The following is a 19,949-nucleotide window of genomic DNA, read 5'->3' as shown; positions in this document are numbered from 1 at the left end:
TAGGAAGACAGGCCTCAGAAGAAATCAACCCTGCTGACCCCCTGATCTTGGACTTCCAGCCTCCAGGACTGGGGAAAACAAACTTCTGTTGTTCAAGTCACCAGTCTGTGATTTTTGATTACCGTAGTGCTAGCAAACTAACACTCGGCACCTCTTTGTTTTGTGTTTTCTTTCTCTTACTAGATTGTCTGTTCCATGAAAGCAGGAACCATATCTGTATTCTCTACCCTTCCGTCTTTAGTGCCTATAATGACTCCTGGCACCTAATGGGCCCTCTATAAATATTTTTAAGTGATTGAAAGATGCAGTCAGGAACCCAAGCCTTTGTTGTTCAAGTTATCTTTGGCCATGCAAGTATTTTCATCATTCATTAAGTTAAAAAAACAACCCAGCCTCTTGTGTAAAGAATTGCTTCAAACCTTAGTCACGAGTACTAGAGTTTAGAGCTTTCACGTTCTGTTCCGTGAGCGCTCCAGTAATTCAACGACTTCTCTTCTCGGTTCTTCTCTGTTTGTTTCTAGACACTTCTCCAGCCTCAGTCCTCCGTCTCCCTCCCTTCATGTGCTTTATCGCTGGGTCTGGGAGGCTGGTACCACCGGCGGCCTCCCTCACCTGAGACCGGCCACAAAGCCTCTCCTCTGAGCTTCTGCGCCGAGCATGGCCGAGGCTGAGAGAAGCTGCCCCCATCCCCCACACACAGCAACGCCGGCTTCGGAGCCCGAGACCCAGTGCTTTCTCTCGCTCATCTTGCTTCCGCAGCAGAGGGAGTGTTGACTGCCGAGAGCTCGCATCTTACCAGCACGCTCTGAACTGGGTTCGTTCGTTTCCAGCACACGGTCCTCGTGCGCCTGTCCGGGCCAGGCTCCAGGTGGGGCTGCGGCAACAGCAGCCTCCTGCGGCCCCTCTGTTTCCTCCCCCCCCCCATCTCTGCTCTGACCCCCACCACCTACATCTTCTGCGGTTCCCTCTGGCAGCTTTCTGGCTGAGTTCAGCCAGTGGGGAGGGGTGGGCATGAGCAAGCAGGGAGAGAGATGGCCGAGAATGCTCCGCAGCCCACAGGGCAGCCTCTCCTCCGAGCTGCTCTCTCACCGGCCTCCGGCCGCAGCCCAGGCGCTAGCGGCTCCCCAGGCTTGCTGGCGTCTGGCTGCTTTACCTTCCATGTTCGACCTTCTCGTCTTGCCCGTGCCTCTGACGGCAGTCCTTTTCTCGAAGTTTCTCCAGCTGAATCATCTGACGGTGACTTTCTGTTTCCTGCCTAGAGTCTGAGGGATACAGGCTTTATGTACTTTTTTAACTTCAGGGTTCAGGAATGATAGAACTTCTGGTTCCTCAGGCTACAGCAGCTCTGGGGATAACCAAGGTTGTGACCCTCAGGCTCCGGTCGCCATGGTCATTGGTCCTGAGGGATCACTCCTCATCCTGGTAGATCTGGGTGTCCGACCCCCGTGGCCGGCTGTCGTGCCGTCCGTCACTCGTGTCGGCACTGCTGTCACTGCGTCTGGTGAAGCAAGTGCAGGGCTGCTGGAAACAGAATCAGGGAGCAGAAATAACAGGTGCCGAGGCTGGATTTGGCAGCCCCAGCAGGCAGGGGCCTAGAGAGGCTGAATTGCGTTGTGGCTATTTGGGAGGGATGCTTGTGGACTCGGATTAGCTTTGCTTACAGAATTGGAAGAGTTCGTGGCTTCTCCAAGAGGTACATGAGCTCATAGCCGATCTTTCTCTGCCTCAGAGGAATTTCGGTAGTTTAATTTAGTAGGATAAGTCACACTTGGAATCAGATTGTGGTGGGGGGTGGCTATAATATCTGTACAATTTTTAATAGGGTGTCTGCTTTATTTTTCATAATACTGGTGGTGGGGGGGGGTCTGGTTGAATGTCAGTACTGTTTTTATGGCTCTGGAGATATTAGATGACATAAGCTTAGAGCAGAAGAGCAGCTGGGGAAGACAGAGTTACACAGGAAGGCCACAGAAAGAGGGAAAGAAGCCCTAACAAAGGAGGGCACGGACCCAGAGAAGGTATCAGTCAAGCTCCTATGAGCTGTGCATACACTGACAGGGATGGTTTTGTGTGTGCTGGGTTCTGGATTGTTTGTTCTAAGTGTTTCTTTGTATAATTCAGAAAAATCAGCACAGTTTGATATATGTGAGCTCTCATAAGTAATATTTAATATTTTTTCCAGAATGAAGCACTACATAAAATCTAACATTTAAGTTTTTATATCTTAATTTCCATAGAGATACTGCAACCTATTACATACATGACATATAAATGTGTTAACTATGCTAAATCAGTATTTGTCAAGCGGAGCACAAGATGTCAGATGGTGAACCAAAGTTCAACAAGACACCACAAGGGTAACTGAAATAGAAATGGGGGGAGCTACACACATGGCATGTCTCGAGGGGCCACACAGGTTGGCGAAGGCAGGGTGAAGACTGAGACAGGACCTGGGGCACATGCCTTTATTAGGGTCCATGAGTAGAGTGCTTTGGGCCTCCGGGGCTAAGGCTGGATGGGTCAATCAAAAGAGTGGGGTTTTGGTTAACCCCGTGGTGTTCTCATCTAGGGGCAACATAAGGCATTCAGGCACTGGGAGGCAGGGGAGACTGTGGCTCACAGGGGCTATTGGGGAAGTCCTATCAGGGACTTATATTTGCTCGTGAGTCTGAGGGCTGCTCTCCAGGGCGTGCACCTGTTTGAGGGGCTAAGGTCAGTTTAAGGTCCCTGCAAGCCACCTGGCAAACAAAATGGATGCTGGGACAGCAATATTATGGAGTAGCTTAGCTAAATTCCTGACAAAATAGAGATATATATGTTATATATATGTAGCTAAATATGTGTGCGTGTGTGTATGTAACATATAAATATGACACTCCTTTTTCAGTAATCATAATGACAACTGGGATTTAAGGAAAGTTTGCAAGAAACTAGAAGGATGATATGTGCCCAAAATAAATCTTGTCCAGGATGATGTGACTTATTACCAACACCAGCCGAGGAGCGCTTACAGAAAATGTCATTTACACTTGACTCTTAATACTTATCTTTATTATGAAAGTGTTTCCAAAGTAAAATGATCCTCATAATGATTGCTTCCAGAGATCAAGAACAAATAATCATATTTTCATATAAAAATCAGCAAAACACAGTAACAATACATAAAATAATTCTCATCGGCTAACAGTACATCATTCCACTTCTGACAGAGATGCTCAAGCCCTGAATTGTCTTAAGAAAACAGGTAAGATTTTGTCACCTATCCTATTTCTCACTGCAAACTGAAAACAAATCAAATCCCCGCACAAACCCTCTCCCCCTTGCTTGCCACGAACGGCTACGGAGGTAACCGGTTCTGTGGGCACACTGAGAGCTGATGAGACTCATAGGCTTAGAGGCTTTAGGAAACTTTTGGAAATCAAACTTAGAGGGGGTATTTCATCTTTAATGAACCACTGAGTTAAACTCCCAGAACTGCCACCTCACTGTTCCTATTCCAGAGCTAATTTATCTTTGGCAACAAATCTTTAAAAGCCTCTAATTTTTTTAAGGGCAGTTTTACAATGACAGTTTAGAAAAATTACTGTAGATCCAAGAGGGGAAAAAATGATCTCTATAAAATCTAATTTTTCACTTAACATAGAAATCATACCAACAACTGTTGTCCCTGGTTTCCGGGCCATGCAACATATAGCAAAATAGGAAACCAAGCTTTTCTGGACCAGTGTTGAGGAAAACAAGCTTACTCGGGCACAATACTTGTTAAGAAAAATGGAATCGGTCAGAGAAGTGTGGTAAACAACTGATCCAAAGTCTATTGGGAAGTTGATAGCAGACAAGTGACAATATTTTGGTTTCCTCTTTATCAAGAGTTCCAGGAGGCTGTAAGGAATGTGGGTGGACGAGATGAACAAGAGAGATCTTGGGCTAACTGTCCCCTTCCATCAGTTTCCGGCAACCTTGAGAATACTTAGTCTTGTGAAGACACCATAAGATACACCATCGGGCTGCAGAGAATTTTATTTCTTTGATATGATGGGTCTTAGCTTGTGGCCATTTGCTAAGCCATTCCTTTCAAAGCCTTCAAGGCTGAACTTCAGTGACAGACACCTGGAAAAGGTGATGGTTCTCCTTTGGGTGTCTGCAGAGCTTACAAACTGTTCCTTATCATGTTTTATGTTCTCTAATAAAGTTTTCTCCATGAAAACCAGCGTCAGCTATGCTCCCTCTGAATATATACTCGAGACGTTACAACTGCATAGCGTGGACAAACGGACAGGCCTCCTCAGTGTCTACTAAGGGTCCCTTAGAGGAGTGGAGGGGACCATATACACAAAGGCAGACCACAGGGTCCTTTCCTGGCCTGCGACTGTCAAGAACTGAGTCGTGTGGCCACAGCGAACCAGCACTAATTACCACCTGCTACATTACGCATGACTTCAGGAACTGCTTTGATTACTGAGGGTGTTCCTTGCACGAACGGCATGCTAGACAGCAAGTGTAACAACCAGAGCCAACCGCGTTTTCTCTTCCCATACAAGTGACTCAAAAACTGAAGTGCCTTGTCATTACTCTCTCATCAGGCTGACTTTGATCTAATTTGTTTTTTTCTTACTCGAATGTTCTAAAGATTTCAAGGATACTCATATTTATCTACAAAGCAGAAATCAGCCAAAGACACAGAAAAAAAAAGGTAAGCTAATTAGTATCTTAAGACCTCAACTATCATAGGAAATGTAAACATTTAACCTTTTATTTCCAAAGGATTTCTTGAAGCCTCTCTGGACATAATGACATCATCACATACACAAATAACAGAATCTCTTAACACCTTTGGAATTATTCTGTACACTTCAAATTCAGAAAAACACTCAGATATTCAGGCAACTTTGGCATTAACATTTCTGAGAAAGGGATAAAAATAACTATTGATACAAAGTCATGACCAGAATGGGAACAATCATGGGTGTCCATAAAGTTTTCTCTGAAGAGCTCTTTTGCAAAGACTCAGGTGAAATGAAATCTCATTTTTCGCTTCAGCCCAAATAACAATGAGGTTCAAGTTCCCAAAGTGGGAGATCCAGACCCTTTCTGCCTAAGGTAAAAGCATTCAGTTCACTCAAATCCAACCTCTATCAAATACTAAGAATGGAAAGTTGGCAACAGAATGGGACATTTTGAGGTTCACCCACCATTTTGGCTAAACGTGTTCTGATTTTAACTCACTAAAGAGTTATTTCTTTCACCCAACTGCCTGCTTTCTTTGGGGAGCCTACCTTTCCTCCTAGCTCATCTTTATCCAATACCTGTTTCATTATCTGATGGTACCTCAGGACACCATCTGTCTAGCAGCCTGGCAGGAATTGGATGTTAATAAAACCTTGGGGTGAAACAGCAACCATATGCATTTTTTCCAACATTCAGCTTAATCATCTAAAATACTGATAGTCTTCTATTCTCCGCATGTGTACCACCACTAAATTTGGAAATGTGAACAACATTTGGCTTATATGCTGACCTTAGCCTGATGCAAGAGAAAGGATCCTACCAACTCTCAGCTGGGTGAGTGGCATGAACAGGAAGTTGAGAGGGAGGCGGGGAGTTTCTCTTGTATATGGTGGATCGTTTTTATGAAAAAAAATATGGATAAGGATGAGTCAGTGCTATTTTGGTTTTATGTTTCTAGAGAAACAGACAGGTATGTATATAGCTCACACATTGTCATATCATTTATTGACCCAAGGCCAAATTCTACTTGATTTTCTACTTTTTTCTCCACTAAGAGATCTAGAAAAGCTATATGGCATTAGAGAGTAAAATATTACTTTTTCTAGACTCCTTCCTACACACCCCTTGGTACCCTGGAAAGGTTTGAATATGAGCAGGAGGAAGGAACTATCAACACGGGCTAAGTTCGTTAATGGGAAACAACACTCTCAGTAACCTACAGCTGAATTTACGAAATACATTTCCACAGCTATGGCCTGGCACAAGGAGAAGATAAGATATTTCACATATTTTTCTCTCTCAGTCTTATCATGCCACCATGATAAGGGGAAGGATTAGACAGAAATATATTATTTTTGCATCTTAACAGGTCTACAAACACCACTTTGATTAATCAAAAAGAGCTCTTTGCCCTAAAATGCAAAATGAAATAAAAATCTATAGATACAGAGGGGACTGTGTTAAGTTAACGTCATTGGTCACTGTAGCTCTGAGTATTCTCAGTCCTCCTTCCAAGCGACTTTTGGGAAAAACAAAAAACTGCTTAGATTTGTCTTTGCTAAGGACAGACTCAATTTACATCTTTTCATGCAACTCCGTGAAACCATTAATTTACAAGCCAATCTTTTGAAATTCTTCTGTTGTAGAGTATCAGATGCTCCAAATTCGAACACACTGTGGTTCTCTGGTTTATTTCTCTCTTTGTGAGGACTTGCTCTAGACACTAAAGCAAGGTACAATTCACTCTTCTCCATATTTTAGTCGATAAGAAAGGAAACTTTAACCTTCTCAACATTTTTCAGCTGTAACATGCTTGCTGTTTCATTTTCTATATCTGCATTTTAGCAGATGTTCAGATGACTAACAAGTAATTTTGATGTTTTATGACTGGTCTCAAACCATCCACAAATTACACTCCTAGACATACCCCTGTTTTGTGAAATAAAATAATAAGGCTTTAGGAGAAGAATTAGTTGCACTGTTTTCTCAAGAAACAAGCAGACATATGTCTAAGCCTCTTCAATTATTACTCTGGGCCTTATCAGAAACAGACTATTTCCTACGTAGGTGGGGAAAGATTTAATATTACAGTGTGGGGTTTTTGTTTGGGAGCAGTATTTTAACTATTAGTGCACAGGTTGCAAATTGTGGGTACAAAGATTTCCATTTTTTCAAAAATTTGAATCGAACGTGAATGGCCGTAAGCAGGACATGCACTCCCTAGTATTTCTGCTGCTATTGTCTTTGCTCTCCCCTGACTCACACAGTTATGTTACTGCACTGTGGTTTTTGGACTCTTGTTTGGTTTTGTTTATGAAATAAGTGTTTGTAATACCTTTTTATCCCCTCTTACGAAAAGTTGGAAGGAAAAGAGATAACATCTTTGGTTTATGTGAATGGTTTTCTTATTTATACTTAAATAACATTGCCATGTAGGAGACTATAGCAACTTATTTTTCAGCAGTCTTTCTCATTGCTGCTGTTGCCATAGTCCAGTAGAATTTTTGTTATTTTTTCTGGAAATAGCTCCGTTTGAATAAAAATTCCTGGAAACTGAACAAATCTTCAAAGAAGCAAACCAAAGGCCTTCAAGTGCAACACTGCTCAGTTTCTACCAACAGGAGAGTCACTCTGGGTCATATTTAAGGAGAAAAGACAAAGTAAAATCGTCCTTCTCCCATTGGCTTTATTTTGCTCTGAAAAATCAAAACACCAAGATCAAATACTAGAGAGGGCACTTCCTCGAATGCTGGTTGCAATAAAGTGCTTTGCGCCAGAGTTGACCTTCGCCAACTGTTCAGTCTCCTTTGCTGTGCCAAAATATACTTAGCTTCTTTTTTTCATGACGTGACAGAAGATTGCGGTAATTATAGGGGTAGTGCTGAAATCTGCTTGAAATCGGCTGTTCTCTTTCTGTTATTCTCAGATCACGGGACAAATCCCCAGTAGTAAGAGTGATTTCATTGTTTGTAACTATGACCTTAAGCAAAGGTCCTCCTTCAGAGCCAGAGCACTGACCTCATAAAGAGGGAATTAAAGAAAAACAAAAACAAAAACAAACAAAAAAACCAAACCTCTGTAACCCACAAAGCTCATCTCCAGCTAGCTACCATACTCATTGAAGACATCTTGGCCATGTGCACAAGGAATGATGTCTATTCCAAAATTTAACACGAAACAATTTTTTACAGTTCTCAAAGAACCATACCCTTTAATTTGAAGTGCTAATTGACCACGAAGAGTGACAATTAAAAAGCCTAGCTCATCCTGCTTAAACTTTACACTGGGAAAATGGTCACTGAGGCTATATAGGCAATTTCAAAACAGGCACTGTAACACAAAGAAAGCAAATCTATCTGGAGCAGCACGAGAATCTTGCACTGGGTTTTGCTTGCTCTAAGTGATAAATTAAGCTGATGCTCCTATCAAACCGAGTTACAGCAATAGAAAGGGGTAGAAGCAGATGGAGCATCTCCCTCACTGTCATGAACCCAGAGAGTAAAAGGAGTGAGGAAACCCTCTTTTGTCCACAGATTTACAAACAAAAATGAAATATAAATAATATTCTAAGACAGTACAAATGCAAATACTGTTCCCTTGTGTCAATTACATACAGCATGCCTACGTACAGAGAATGGTAATTCTTCTTCATTCACAGACAGGACATATGGCAGTGCACTATTCAAAATGCTTTGATAATCCTAATTTTTGTTTCTGGTGCTGAGATATAATGAAAGGAACTGCATTTGCAACTTATTAAATACTTCCAGGAACAAACAGTTCACTTTGTTCGGGACTTGTAGTTTTCAGTAATTAATCATCCACGGAGCAAGACCCAGTCAGGAGGTACCCGTTGGTACCACTGGTCCCGTTGGTGGTGGTCGCAGTGTGAGGGCTCTTCCCTGGAGGTTCGGAGTCTTCCTCATCTGAGCTAGACTCAATATCACTTCGATCATCCTTGGACACCTGTGGAATACAAGAAGGTGAGTGTAACCAGCTCCTAAGGAATCATTAAGGTATGGCACGGTCAGAAGAAGTACATGTGATCATACATGAAGGGAAACAGATGCAAACGTTAAAAATCGAAGAGGACAGGAACACTGCCATAACAGTTAGTTTTCCTTCAACGGAGATGTGCAATTTGGGTGACGAAGTCAGTTATCAAGGAGTGGAATGTAGGTGGATTTAGGCACCACAGGGGGCTAGACATGCTGACCTCTTTAAGGTACCTCTGGACAATGAGAATGTACTAGACCCTGAAACCTACTCTTACTGGTAAAGTGACATATTGTAAAACTGGAATGGCATTGTAGGAATTTGGTACAAATGGATCAATTTACTCTCTGATGATCACATTCCCCATGAGAATCCTGTAAAGGATTAACCACACTAATGGAGATATTCACTAGCTTAGATAATTTAAAACATCATTCTTATTTGGCTTTGTAATATATTATTTTGTGACTTAATTTTTTTCCTTTTCTGTCTGCCAAAATTAAGTATAAATTTTGTTTTATATACTACATAAAAACTAATGGCAGTAGGAGGCATTTGGGGAACCTGCTGGGTGAGGTCTGGTTTAAAATATTTCCTAAAGAAAATCTATTGACCAGATCATCACAATGGGCTTCCATCATTCCATGTTCTTCAGTCCTCTGCCCAGTCTCACTCATTACATAATGAGGATGGCACGCTCAGGCATCAGCATATGCATTACCATAAAGGACAGAAAAAAAAGTCACAGTCTAGCAAGGAACCTTGATTTAGGGAGAGATTAAGAAAACACTCAACTGCTTTTAAAATTAAAATAGTTTGAACCTATCCTACGCTATCCGTCTAAATTATGGTTAGCATATTTACCCAACATGCATTAAGACCTCTGAGTAACTGAGCACCATTCACTTCTTTTCCCTAAGCAAAAGGGACCTGGGGGTCCCTGGCTTCGTAGAAGCTTTCTCAATTCTAGCTGCCTGTCTTTCTCTAAGAAGTGTGCTGGCAGTCTCCTGGGAGGTGTATCAGAATGAACTGGGGGCTGTTTCACATCACATCCTCTCTGTGCCATCAATGCCCCCCACTGGAGAAGTCACCGTGGCTACAGGTCAATGTCATCTCTGTCAGGTGGGTGGGGACAAGGCCGTGTGAGAGCTCAGAACTGTTGCTCCTTTCTAACTGAAACAACCAAATAAATATAGTACAAATAGACTTCACTCCAATGCCCCTTGAGACGAGACTGAACGCACAAGGACCATTTCCAAGACGATTTAGATACTGAAAAGACCAAAAGGACTGAATTATTTAGGGTACTTGAACTTAAAAAACAAACAAACTTGGGTCACAAAGACAGCATGAGAGTAAAGCCTCACGACATTTAGACATCCATTAGTCATATATTAAGCTGCTAATAGGAGAGAAAACTCCAGTTTCAGAGAGTGATCAATTTACATTTGCATGCTTAGTAAGATTATTTGTAATTGCATTTGGAAAAAAAAAAGGTTTATACTTATGTTACTTGCAAGGAAAGGAATAATTTAAAAGGTCTCAAAATAACCCATAGAAACATAGAGTCCGTAACCCACAGCCAAGATGAATATAACTGTCCTAGGTGAACAGCAAGGGCAGTTTAGGTATTCTGAAGCCTGACATCTGCAATGAATTTCATAATCGTCTCTTCCTAAGACTGAAGGAATAATTTGGAGAGAAGACAATAGGTCTGGTGGAAACAGCAATGCAATAAGGAGACAAGTAATCGAATCCACCTGTCCTTGGGTCTCAGTTACTGTTACCATGCTGACAGCATTGTGCATGTTGATGCAATTTGTATCCAGAGGAGGAAAAGGAGTGTTTTTTACAGAAATACAGGTGCTTAAAGAATAAGAGGTCTCAGAGAAAAAATGAACTTTCACCTCTAAACAATTAATTGATCAAAATATTTTGGATTTATATAAGAGCTGATACTGAGAACTGGCTGCGCAGTATGTGACTAGATGTCCCGAGCCCCATGGAAGGGGCCAGCTCTGTTTACCTCACTGGGGACAAGGTGATCAGGGCTAACACGCAATAGTTGATGCTCAAGCCTCCATTCCGGACCATGATAATCCTCTCCCCAGCTTCATTTCTGTTTCTCCCACTTCACTTTTGTCTATTTCTGGTTTTTTAGCAAACATGTTAAACACCAATGAAAAAAATTCCTCTCCTTCTCTTGGATGGTGCAAAATTTAGCAGAATGCAGGCTCACGCAAAGGGCACTACTAACTGAGCTGTTTCTAGTATCCTTTGCACCTGGTGAGAGCCACAGTTCAGTTAAAGCCTCTGGTCAGTGTCAACTGATTAGCTAGAACAATATGCATGGAAAGAAAGCAGCAGCGTGCCCCTCCAACAGGCTGAAGTGGCACCCAGAACAAGGAGAGAGAGTGGTATGAGGAACTTACATGTAAAGGGTTCCACTTCCCAGCCTTCCAGGGTGGCAGAAGGAAGAGAATAAACAATAAAAGTAAGAAAATGTCACAGAGAACGTTCTGGAAAAGTCACTGCTCCCAAGAAATGTTATTTGAATCAGCCTCATGAGGTCATATTTAAACAAAGAGATTTAACTAAGTTTTATTGAAAAAATCATAAATGGGCAATATTGCATCAAGCAACCCTTCTCATAAAAGGAAAGAAGTTATTAAATTTCTGTTTGGCATAAGTTTAATCAGAGAAGGACCATGGGAGACAGAGAGAGAGAGAAAGAACACAACAAATAACATATCATCATTAAGCCTAAAATTATAAATGCAGATCGGTGGGATTTATCAGCAAAGCGATGCTACAACTTAAAAAAAATGAACTAAATAGAAAATGAAAATTTGGTTTGTGTTTCCAGGAGGTTATGCTAAATTATGAAGAAAAAATTCAAGTTTTCATGAAATTTGAAATAACAATGTTATTGTTGATTAAGAAGAACCCAAAAACATAATTTTCTGGGACATATCAGAAACAGTAAGTTTCATCTTACCTTGCCTTTTGAAATAGCTTTGCAAGCTATTTTTACGATTAAGTAAGACCAGAAGCAGTTCAAGCCTTGTATTAGCAACAGCAGTAGATTAAAAACCCACCAGGAAGGGTAAGGTCCAACGATCTCCCAGCTTTCAAATAATGTGGTATTTAACACCCTAAGGAAAAAGAGAAAGTAATCACTGAACACAACTTTTCACTCAGCCTTCCAAGGAACTTCAGTTACCGCACAGAAGCACAAAGCCAACGATCTCCACTAACTAGTCCCGCCCTGCAAGGGTGGTCTGAAGTCTGACCAGGTACTTAGAAGAGTCATTGCTGCAGATTTCCCTGGTGGTGTAACATTCATTTGAATTCTAGCCTGAACCATGTACTGCTGCTCCTCTCGCACCTGCTGTCATCTCTTCTGTTAACTTCCGTCACGTTTTTTGTTGTGATGTTATCTCTTGCTACTTATTAAAAGTCCTGTTTTGTTTTCAAAGTTGCTTTTGGTCTTTAAGTAAGGGTGAGGAATACCATTCGATAACATTACAGGGCAAGGAAAAGAAAGGTTAATTAATTCCAGAAACACTACTTAATAAGTTTAAACTGTATGCGTGGCACAGTGGCAGTGAGAATATACTTAAGACCTGATCCCTGTCCTCTAGTGGTTTACAGTCTAGTTGGGGAGACCCTACAATGTACTTAATTTTGTAAGCCTTCCTCTGGGAAAGAACTGACGACTGGAAGATACCATTTTGAAGTGATGCTTGAGATGAGTATTGGAATGTTTATTTAAAGATTTTATTTTTATTTATTTATTTGAAAGAGAGAGAGAGAGAAAGCACAATCTGGGAGTGGCAGAGGGAGAGGGAGAAGCAGACTGCCCGCTGAGCGGCAGCCCGAGGCAGCGCTCTCAATCCCAGGACCCCAGGAGGGACCATGACCTGAGCTGAAGTCAGACACTTAACTGACTGAGCTACCCAGCATGTGGAATGATTTTGTTTTTTAATTATTTGAATATAATAAACGGGCTCCATTTTAAGAGTGCATACATGAGGCAGGCAAAAGCATTTGAAGGAACTGGTTCTCTGTGTAATCCACCATCAGCAGCAGGATGGGTATCCACCTGGGGCAGGTACGTGAGGGCTGGTTTCAGCACTTCACTCTTGTCCCTGCTCTGCCCTCTCCTCTGCCTTTACAAGTTGACCCATTCCTCCTGGACTCGTACTGCTGCCATAGAGAAGCATGGCAGTACCCACAGAACTCTGCAATCACTCTGATTTCCTTGCTTTCCTCCTTAGCTTGCTGCAAGGCTTTGTCTGGACACCTAAGGATGTTGGAAAACTCATCTAAGTGTATGTCCACCATCTGCCACAGCAGCGCTTGCTGGGGCCCCGCAGGAGAGGTTAGGTAGACAACACTAAGTGGCTAAGAGGTAGGGATGGAAAACATGTATGGCCATAGACCACTCCTACAAGAGCAGAAGACAGATAGACAGAAAATCTTAATATATGAAAGAGTGGGATGAATGCTTTGAGAGAGGTTAAGAAAAATACTGTCAGTTCACAAAAGGAAGAAAACCTTACTTAATGTGCAGTTGGGATAAGAAGTAAAGAAAAGGGAGAGTGAATAATAGACACAAACAGGCTCCCCATCCCTAATTTCAGCAACCCACATTTACACACCAGAATGAGATACACAGAGTATGTCTACGTCCTGTCACACGAGCTGTTTCTCAAGAACAATGTACAATAAACATGGATGTTAAAATCTCAAAATCAATAGTATGGAATTTATTTTAACAATTCATTACAAGTATATTATTCTACAATACAGTAGAATTCATTCTGGTGGAAGGGGACAATATTAGGAAATCTGTTAATATAATGGACGTGCCCATCGGCCAAATTGGGACAAGTCTAATTATTTCAATTGCACTGAAAGACAGTTGGTAATGTTCAATTCCCCACTGCTGACGTTTAAAAACTAGAACTCAAAGGATTTCCTTAATATGATTTTTACCCAACTCAAGTCAGCCGTTGTCATCATATTTAACAACACCAGAGTTACTGCCTTTATAATCAAACCAAACCAAAGCCAGCCAGCATCACCATTATTATTTAACACTATTCTGTAAAGGTCTGGCCTTGAGTATGGTAGAAAGTCAAAGACTTCATTTCAAATACATAAACATTAAATCTCTGTAACTGTTTTAGAAACAACAATCAAAATTTCCAATAATCGGGAATAGTTAAGGAATTAGTTTTCATTCTTATTCCAGAAATTACGAACTCACTCAAGAATTAAACATGTTTCAAGAGTTTCTTATGATAGAGAAGAATATGTAATATCACCTCAACCTCATAAAATAAATACTGTTGACCCTTGGACAACACAGGTTAGGGGCACCAACCCCCCATGCAGTCAAAAATCCATGTGTAACTTTTTGACTCCCCCAAAACTTAACTACTAGTAGCCTACTGAAGATCTGAAACCTTACCTATAACAGTCAACACATGCTTTGTATGTTACATGTATTATATACTGTCTTCTTGCAATAAAGTTAGCTAGAGAAAAAAAGTATTAAGAAAATCATAAGGAAAATTTATTTATTGTACTGTATTTATTGGGAAAAAAAATCCATGTATAAGTGGACCTGTGCAGTTCAAATCCATGTTGTTCCAGGGTCAACTGCAATTGTACATATATGCACCCACACAGAAAAAAAACCAAAATTATAATTCCTTGAAAGGAATTAAATAAAGCCATTATAGGCTTTCTTTGTTGCATTAGGGAATTTTGTATTTTCTTCTTTACATTCTTTTTTTCCAAATACATTACAAATAATTAGAAAAAAATACAAGTTATTTGTAAGAAGGAGTACATTAGGATAAGCCCATATTTTAGCCTTGTTTATTATTCCAAGAGACAGTCATCTTTTAAAACACCAGTTTGCAAGCCAGAGGACAACAGATCTAAACAAGGTTCAACTCCACAGTAGTGAGGGAGGACCCATACACCTTATGATTTTCTATCTCCACCACCTTGCAAAACACCCGGAAATAACATGCTCGCTAGACATGTCTGGTGATTGTGTGTTTGTTTAGTAATCAAGTAAATAGGCATGTACAAGACAGCTCTGGAATAAATCCATTTTATTTCAGAACTAGCTCTGCTTCCTGACACACTATATATTTCGACATTCAGAGGGAATCTAGAGAAAGAGGTCCTGTAAAAATAGCAACAATGAGTGCACTATGCTGTTCATTAGAAATTAGCCTTTGCCGGATTATAGGTTGAGAGCCTTTCTCACCATTATGATTTGCTTGGGTTAATTTGAACAGGTGTCATGCAGTCACTGGCGACATGGCATTCACATTAATTTCTGAAATGCTACATCAGAATTCATAGGCTTTGCCATGACAATCAGTGGCACCTCTGAGATACTGCTCACGAGTAATGGGATTTCTTTGAAAATTGACTTGGATGCCTGCAGAGACACTTGGGAAAATACAATCAGTGCACCAAGTGGATATATCTCTCAGGTGAGAAGCTTGGTAAGAAAAACAAGGTATCAGGAATTTAGACTGGAGGGAGGGATCTCATTATGCCACCAGGACTCCGAAAAGCAGCAAGCCCAGGAAATGGGGTCTTGGTTTAGCTACAGAATGTTTGATGAGGAAATTGTTCCTTTTGGGACACACGGTTGAAATGGCAAGTACAGGATTTTATCCTTTCTTGGAGGTTCGGGTCAGGAATATCGACTTTAATGATGCGATTGCGAATTCACAGTGACAGAGTTCCGAAGAGGGGTTATCTCTAAGCCCTGATGGAGGGAGGCTTCTGGGATACTGGAAATGTTTGAGATCTTGATCCGTGTGGTGATTATGCAGATTATACCTACATAAACTTTACACATGTAAGAATGTATCAAGCTATACACTGAACAGTTGCGCACTATACTATATATGTGAATTATACCTCAATAAAATAAAATGGGAAAAGTGCTCTGTGGGCCAAATGCCATTGATTTGCAACCTCTGGCTTGCATAATAACTATAATACCACTGTTTTTTTCCCCCCTCCAATAATTTGGGTTCAACATATGGCTCCTAATAGATTTTTTTTCCCATTCCCAAATAATAACCCAGAGCGTCACGCCTCCTGCTGCTGCTCAAATCATGTGTGGACAGTTTGCCAAGGGGGCATAAGGGACCAGAAAGGACCATTTTCCTTTTCACTAATTCAGGCACACTGACCACTAGGTGGCACATGACACACGTACAAAACATGCTCAAATAGGTCTATTCCGCCAGAACCGGCTGCCAAGGTGTGGCACAAAAATCACTCCATCTTTGGGTTACACTCTCCTTTCTAAGACTCTTGCTGAGCAATGGAATGAGAAGGCTTCAGTCTGCAGTTACTTCTTCCTGCATGATTCCTGATGAGAATGGATGCCAAGGGATGCCTGCAGGGCAGAGGCGGCTCCTTGCGATTCACTGGGGATGTGCAGAGGAGCCAGTCGAGCCAGTTGCCGCCCGACAGACTAGCCTTGAGGAGTTACTTTAATGGATGGTTAATGAATCAAAGGATTTAATCTGACAATGCCCTATAGTTGCTTGTGCTCATGTTTACCTTTTATGGATTCTTCATCTTAAATTATCCCAGAAATATTATAGAGACTATCCAGAGGCAGGGATATATATATATATACACATATACATGCATGCACAAGAGGGAAGTTTACAATCTTTTTTTTTTTTAGCAAAGAAAACACAGTAGTCTCATTTTAATATGCTATTTAAGGACATATTCTAAGCATCAGTGTGACTTCTGCTTTCTCAGGCCTCAGAATTCTGGAAGTCTCATAATATAACACAGCATAGGACAGAAAGATCTCCACTGTTATCTCATTTGGGAAAGCTATAACCAATGCTTCATTTCTTCATTCTTATGACTGGCAACTCAAAGTGTGTGTTCATTATCTTTAATATGTAAAGTTAATGAACATTCTCACTTTTGGCTCTAATCTTACTTTTAAAACTTAGACAGTAACTTAGAGGTAGGACCATATAACAGTGATTGAGATGTTAAAGACCAGAGGCCCAGGTGCTCTCATCGTGTGCAGGAGTTAAGGTGGGTGTTAATGATGAGCCCGAGCCCCTGACCACGGCAAGCAACCACAGGCTTTGCCTCACTCCTTCTCTTCACCCCCACCAAAGAGCTCCATCTGAGCCCTGGGTTGGGGTTTCTGGAATGATCTATATGAAAACAACAATAACTGGACCCATGTCTAATATCCAAAGAGATGAGCCAAGACTGCTTCTCTAGGAAAGTCGGGGTCAGGGTGTCACTTTGAGCAAACCTGCATAATGCAAGTGAGGGTAGATTAAAAAGTAAAATTTGCTTTTTGGTCAAAATTAAGGTGCTCTTTACTTCAGAGCTTTTGAATGGTCTTGGTTTTGCTCTCCCAGACAGACTTAAGTATAATTTCATGATGTGTGTTTCTCTGGTATATATTGTCCTTTGAACATACACAGAACATAAATGAAACACAGATTTGACCTAAAGATGGTCTAATAATCTGCTGGCATGTTTCGCTCATTTTAAAGTAGATGCTGATAGAAAAGCATTTAAAATTTACTCTGCACAGAAATGCTGGGTACTTACCACCTGAAAAAAAAAGTCTCATAATTAATTCACTGTGATAAGCAACCCCTCTCTCTCCTGGTTTTCCTAAGGTAATAAAAGCTCCAGGCCTAAACAATGATCTTTGTCAAGTGTTGGGTAGTCAAGGCTGCAAAAGGCTTAAAGCCACGCTTGTAATATTCTTTTAACAAGACAGTCCCACCAGAAGCTCAGGTTTCTCCAAGACACTGTTGTTTGTTGGCAGCTTTCTAGGAGGACAGCTCTGGGCAGCTTTCTAGGAGGACGGCTCTGGGTAGCTTGTAGCATGGGTACCTAATTATTCTGAACAACAGACTCACAAAGCCTGTAGCAGACAGAGAAGGAATTTCTCTAACAGGAAGCTAAAGTTGAACACAGATGAATCATCTATCTTTCATTTAGCAATGGACATACCGGTCCTGCCGTATTCCCAGCCGAATAAGACATGGTGGAGTCAATTCATTTATTTTTACTTTTCGGTCCTAGCCTACTAGCCAGACTTTGGAATTGGCCACTTTGACTCTTGTAAGTGGTGACTTTCTGGCTGGAGCAGCTGTTTTTCTCAAAATTAGTCATTGCCCTCTTCGTGCCCCCTTGCTGTCTCTCTGCCCCAATTCCCAACTCCTCCACTGCTTGGTCTGCGTGTCTATGTCACTCATCTGCCAATCGGAGTCCCTCTAGCCAACGCCATGTCCTTCGGGATGTATCCTGATTCCAATATGCTTATTTTCAACCCTCTGCCTAGCTCTTTGTTGCCTTCATGCCCCTTAAAACAGATGTTTCCTGGTTCTCTATAGCTGTTCTTTACTGAGTAACTACTGTGTTGAGCACTGTGCCAAACATATTACATCTGTTGGTTCACTTAGTATTTTCAACATCCCTGTGAGATCCCTGTAGTAGGAATACTTATACTAGCTAATATTTATTGAGCATTAACTATATGCCAGGAAATGGGCTCAGGCTTTACATGGGCCCATTTAATCTTAAATTTTTTTTTTTTTTTGGAAGTATCTGTTTTACAGATGAAGAAACTGAAACATAAGGAATATAAATAACTCTGTCAAGGGGGGGGGGGGGGGGGGGGGGGGGGGGGGGGGGGGGGGCAGCTGGGATTCGAACCCACCTGACTACTAGTCTGGGCCTTCAGGCCCTATTATTATTCCTACAGTCTTTATTCAGCTCCTGCAGACCTTTCCTTAGTCCTTCACCCTTGGCCCAGGCACAGGGCCACGTTACAACAGAGAAAGTACACAAACACACCTGCTGCTTTAACATTTGTGCTTCCTGTGGCCTGTCATTCCCTGTTCTTTTTTCCTGGGATTTTTAGTCTCTTGGGTTCATCATCTGCTTTCTGATAGCCATACCAGGCCCCTCCTGCTCAAACAACATATTTGACTTATTTAACTGGTTTTCCCATGTGGCCCACCCCATTCATACCTTCAATCCTGACCGAATGATCTCCTTGACTGGACATCAAATAATGCCTTTCACTATTACTTTGTCATGTATAGGAAATATTCAAGATAGAAAAGCAAAGATCTTGTTCTAAAAATGGGAAAAAGTGGGAGAGAGAGCATTGCGCCTGCTCTGCAGACATCTAAGAGTCTCAGATTGTAGGAAATCATTCTTCCAGTCTCCTAAGAGTATAAAATCATAACTCCATCGTCACAGGGTTAGGACCGCCCAGGCTCTGAAACCTCCCCAAACCCTTCCCCTGAAAGGCTGCCTTTTGCTCCTTCCACTGTAGGACTCATTCCTCCGCAAGACCGTGACAGGTAAGTGCCCCAGGCCAAGGTGGAGCAGGAGAATCTCCCTGCTTGCCAGGGGCTCCTGGCCCTTTCCTCCCGTTTCTCTTCCCTTAGGGGATCTGAAGAGTATTTGTTGTAGCAGTGAGAGAAAATAAAGGCCAGGTGCATACCAGGGCGGAACTCCCGGTTGGTGAGATTCTGTCTTACCTTCAAGTTTCTGAGTCTAATCAATTAAGTCAAAGCAGAAAAGCCTGACCATCCTTAGAGTTCACTGAACTTGCTCCTGAGGGAACCCAACTGGGCTCTGGCCAGGAAGTGCGGGGGGAAGGTCTAGTGGGCTTGTAGGAAGATGTCCTTTACGGTGTGGCTGTTTACAACAGGAACATAGGCTGCTGTAGTTATCTGCTTCATGGGAATGACTATCTTCCATTCTGGCTTTTCATTTCAGGTAGTGGGTGGGGCCTGGGGTCATTTGTATTTTCTCATCAGCTTTTTAAATAGCAATGTCTGTGTGAGAAGGGCTTTGGGTCAGAAGAGACTGCAGTGTGGTAGGCCTGTGGTTAGTCCCTTGACTGCAGCCCGTGGGAGTGATGTGGTCTGACCATTCCCTAGAGAATGAAATGAGGCACATGGCACCCATATTCATGCCTATGTGCTGGGATTTCTACATGGAGATTTAAAATGAGCATCTCCGGCGATAAATGGTGAGAAAGCATGAGTAAAATATGTCACCATCTAGTCAACTGAACAATAGAAGAGGGCTTAGATAACAGTAATACCTCCACTGGGAAGATGTTTGAAGAATTTTCATGTTTATTACACTCAGTTTCA

General features: G+C 41.7%; 1 protein-coding gene across 2 annotated transcripts in view; it reads right to left on the bottom strand.

Annotated features, from left to right (window-relative positions):
- Nucleotides 1-3,034: 3,034 nt before the first annotated feature.
- Nucleotides 3,035-19,949, bottom strand: part of CERS6 (ceramide synthase 6) — a 311,818-nt gene continuing 294,903 nt past the window's right edge. The window contains exons 9-11 of one of the 2 annotated variants that reach the window (XM_019796708.2): nucleotides 11,723-11,879; nucleotides 11,157-11,180; nucleotides 3,035-8,694 (exon numbers count right to left, since the gene is read on the bottom strand). In XM_019796708.2, coding sequence (XP_019652267.1) covers nucleotides 8,542-8,694; nucleotides 11,157-11,180; nucleotides 11,723-11,879 — 334 coding nt within the window. In that variant the 3' untranslated portion in view covers nucleotides 3,035-8,541. The remainder of the gene's footprint in view (nucleotides 8,695-11,156; nucleotides 11,181-11,722; nucleotides 11,880-19,949) is intronic. The other variant, XM_002916510.4, reaches the window with a different exon arrangement.

The sequence above is a fragment of the Ailuropoda melanoleuca genome, chromosome 2 (genome assembly GCF_002007445.2).
Source record: "Ailuropoda melanoleuca isolate Jingjing chromosome 2, ASM200744v2, whole genome shotgun sequence".
In the NCBI taxonomy this organism is placed as follows: domain Eukaryota; kingdom Metazoa; phylum Chordata; class Mammalia; order Carnivora; family Ursidae; genus Ailuropoda; species Ailuropoda melanoleuca.
The sequence above is the reverse complement of the archived record's forward strand: the minus strand, read 5'-3'. Positions and strand labels throughout refer to the sequence as shown.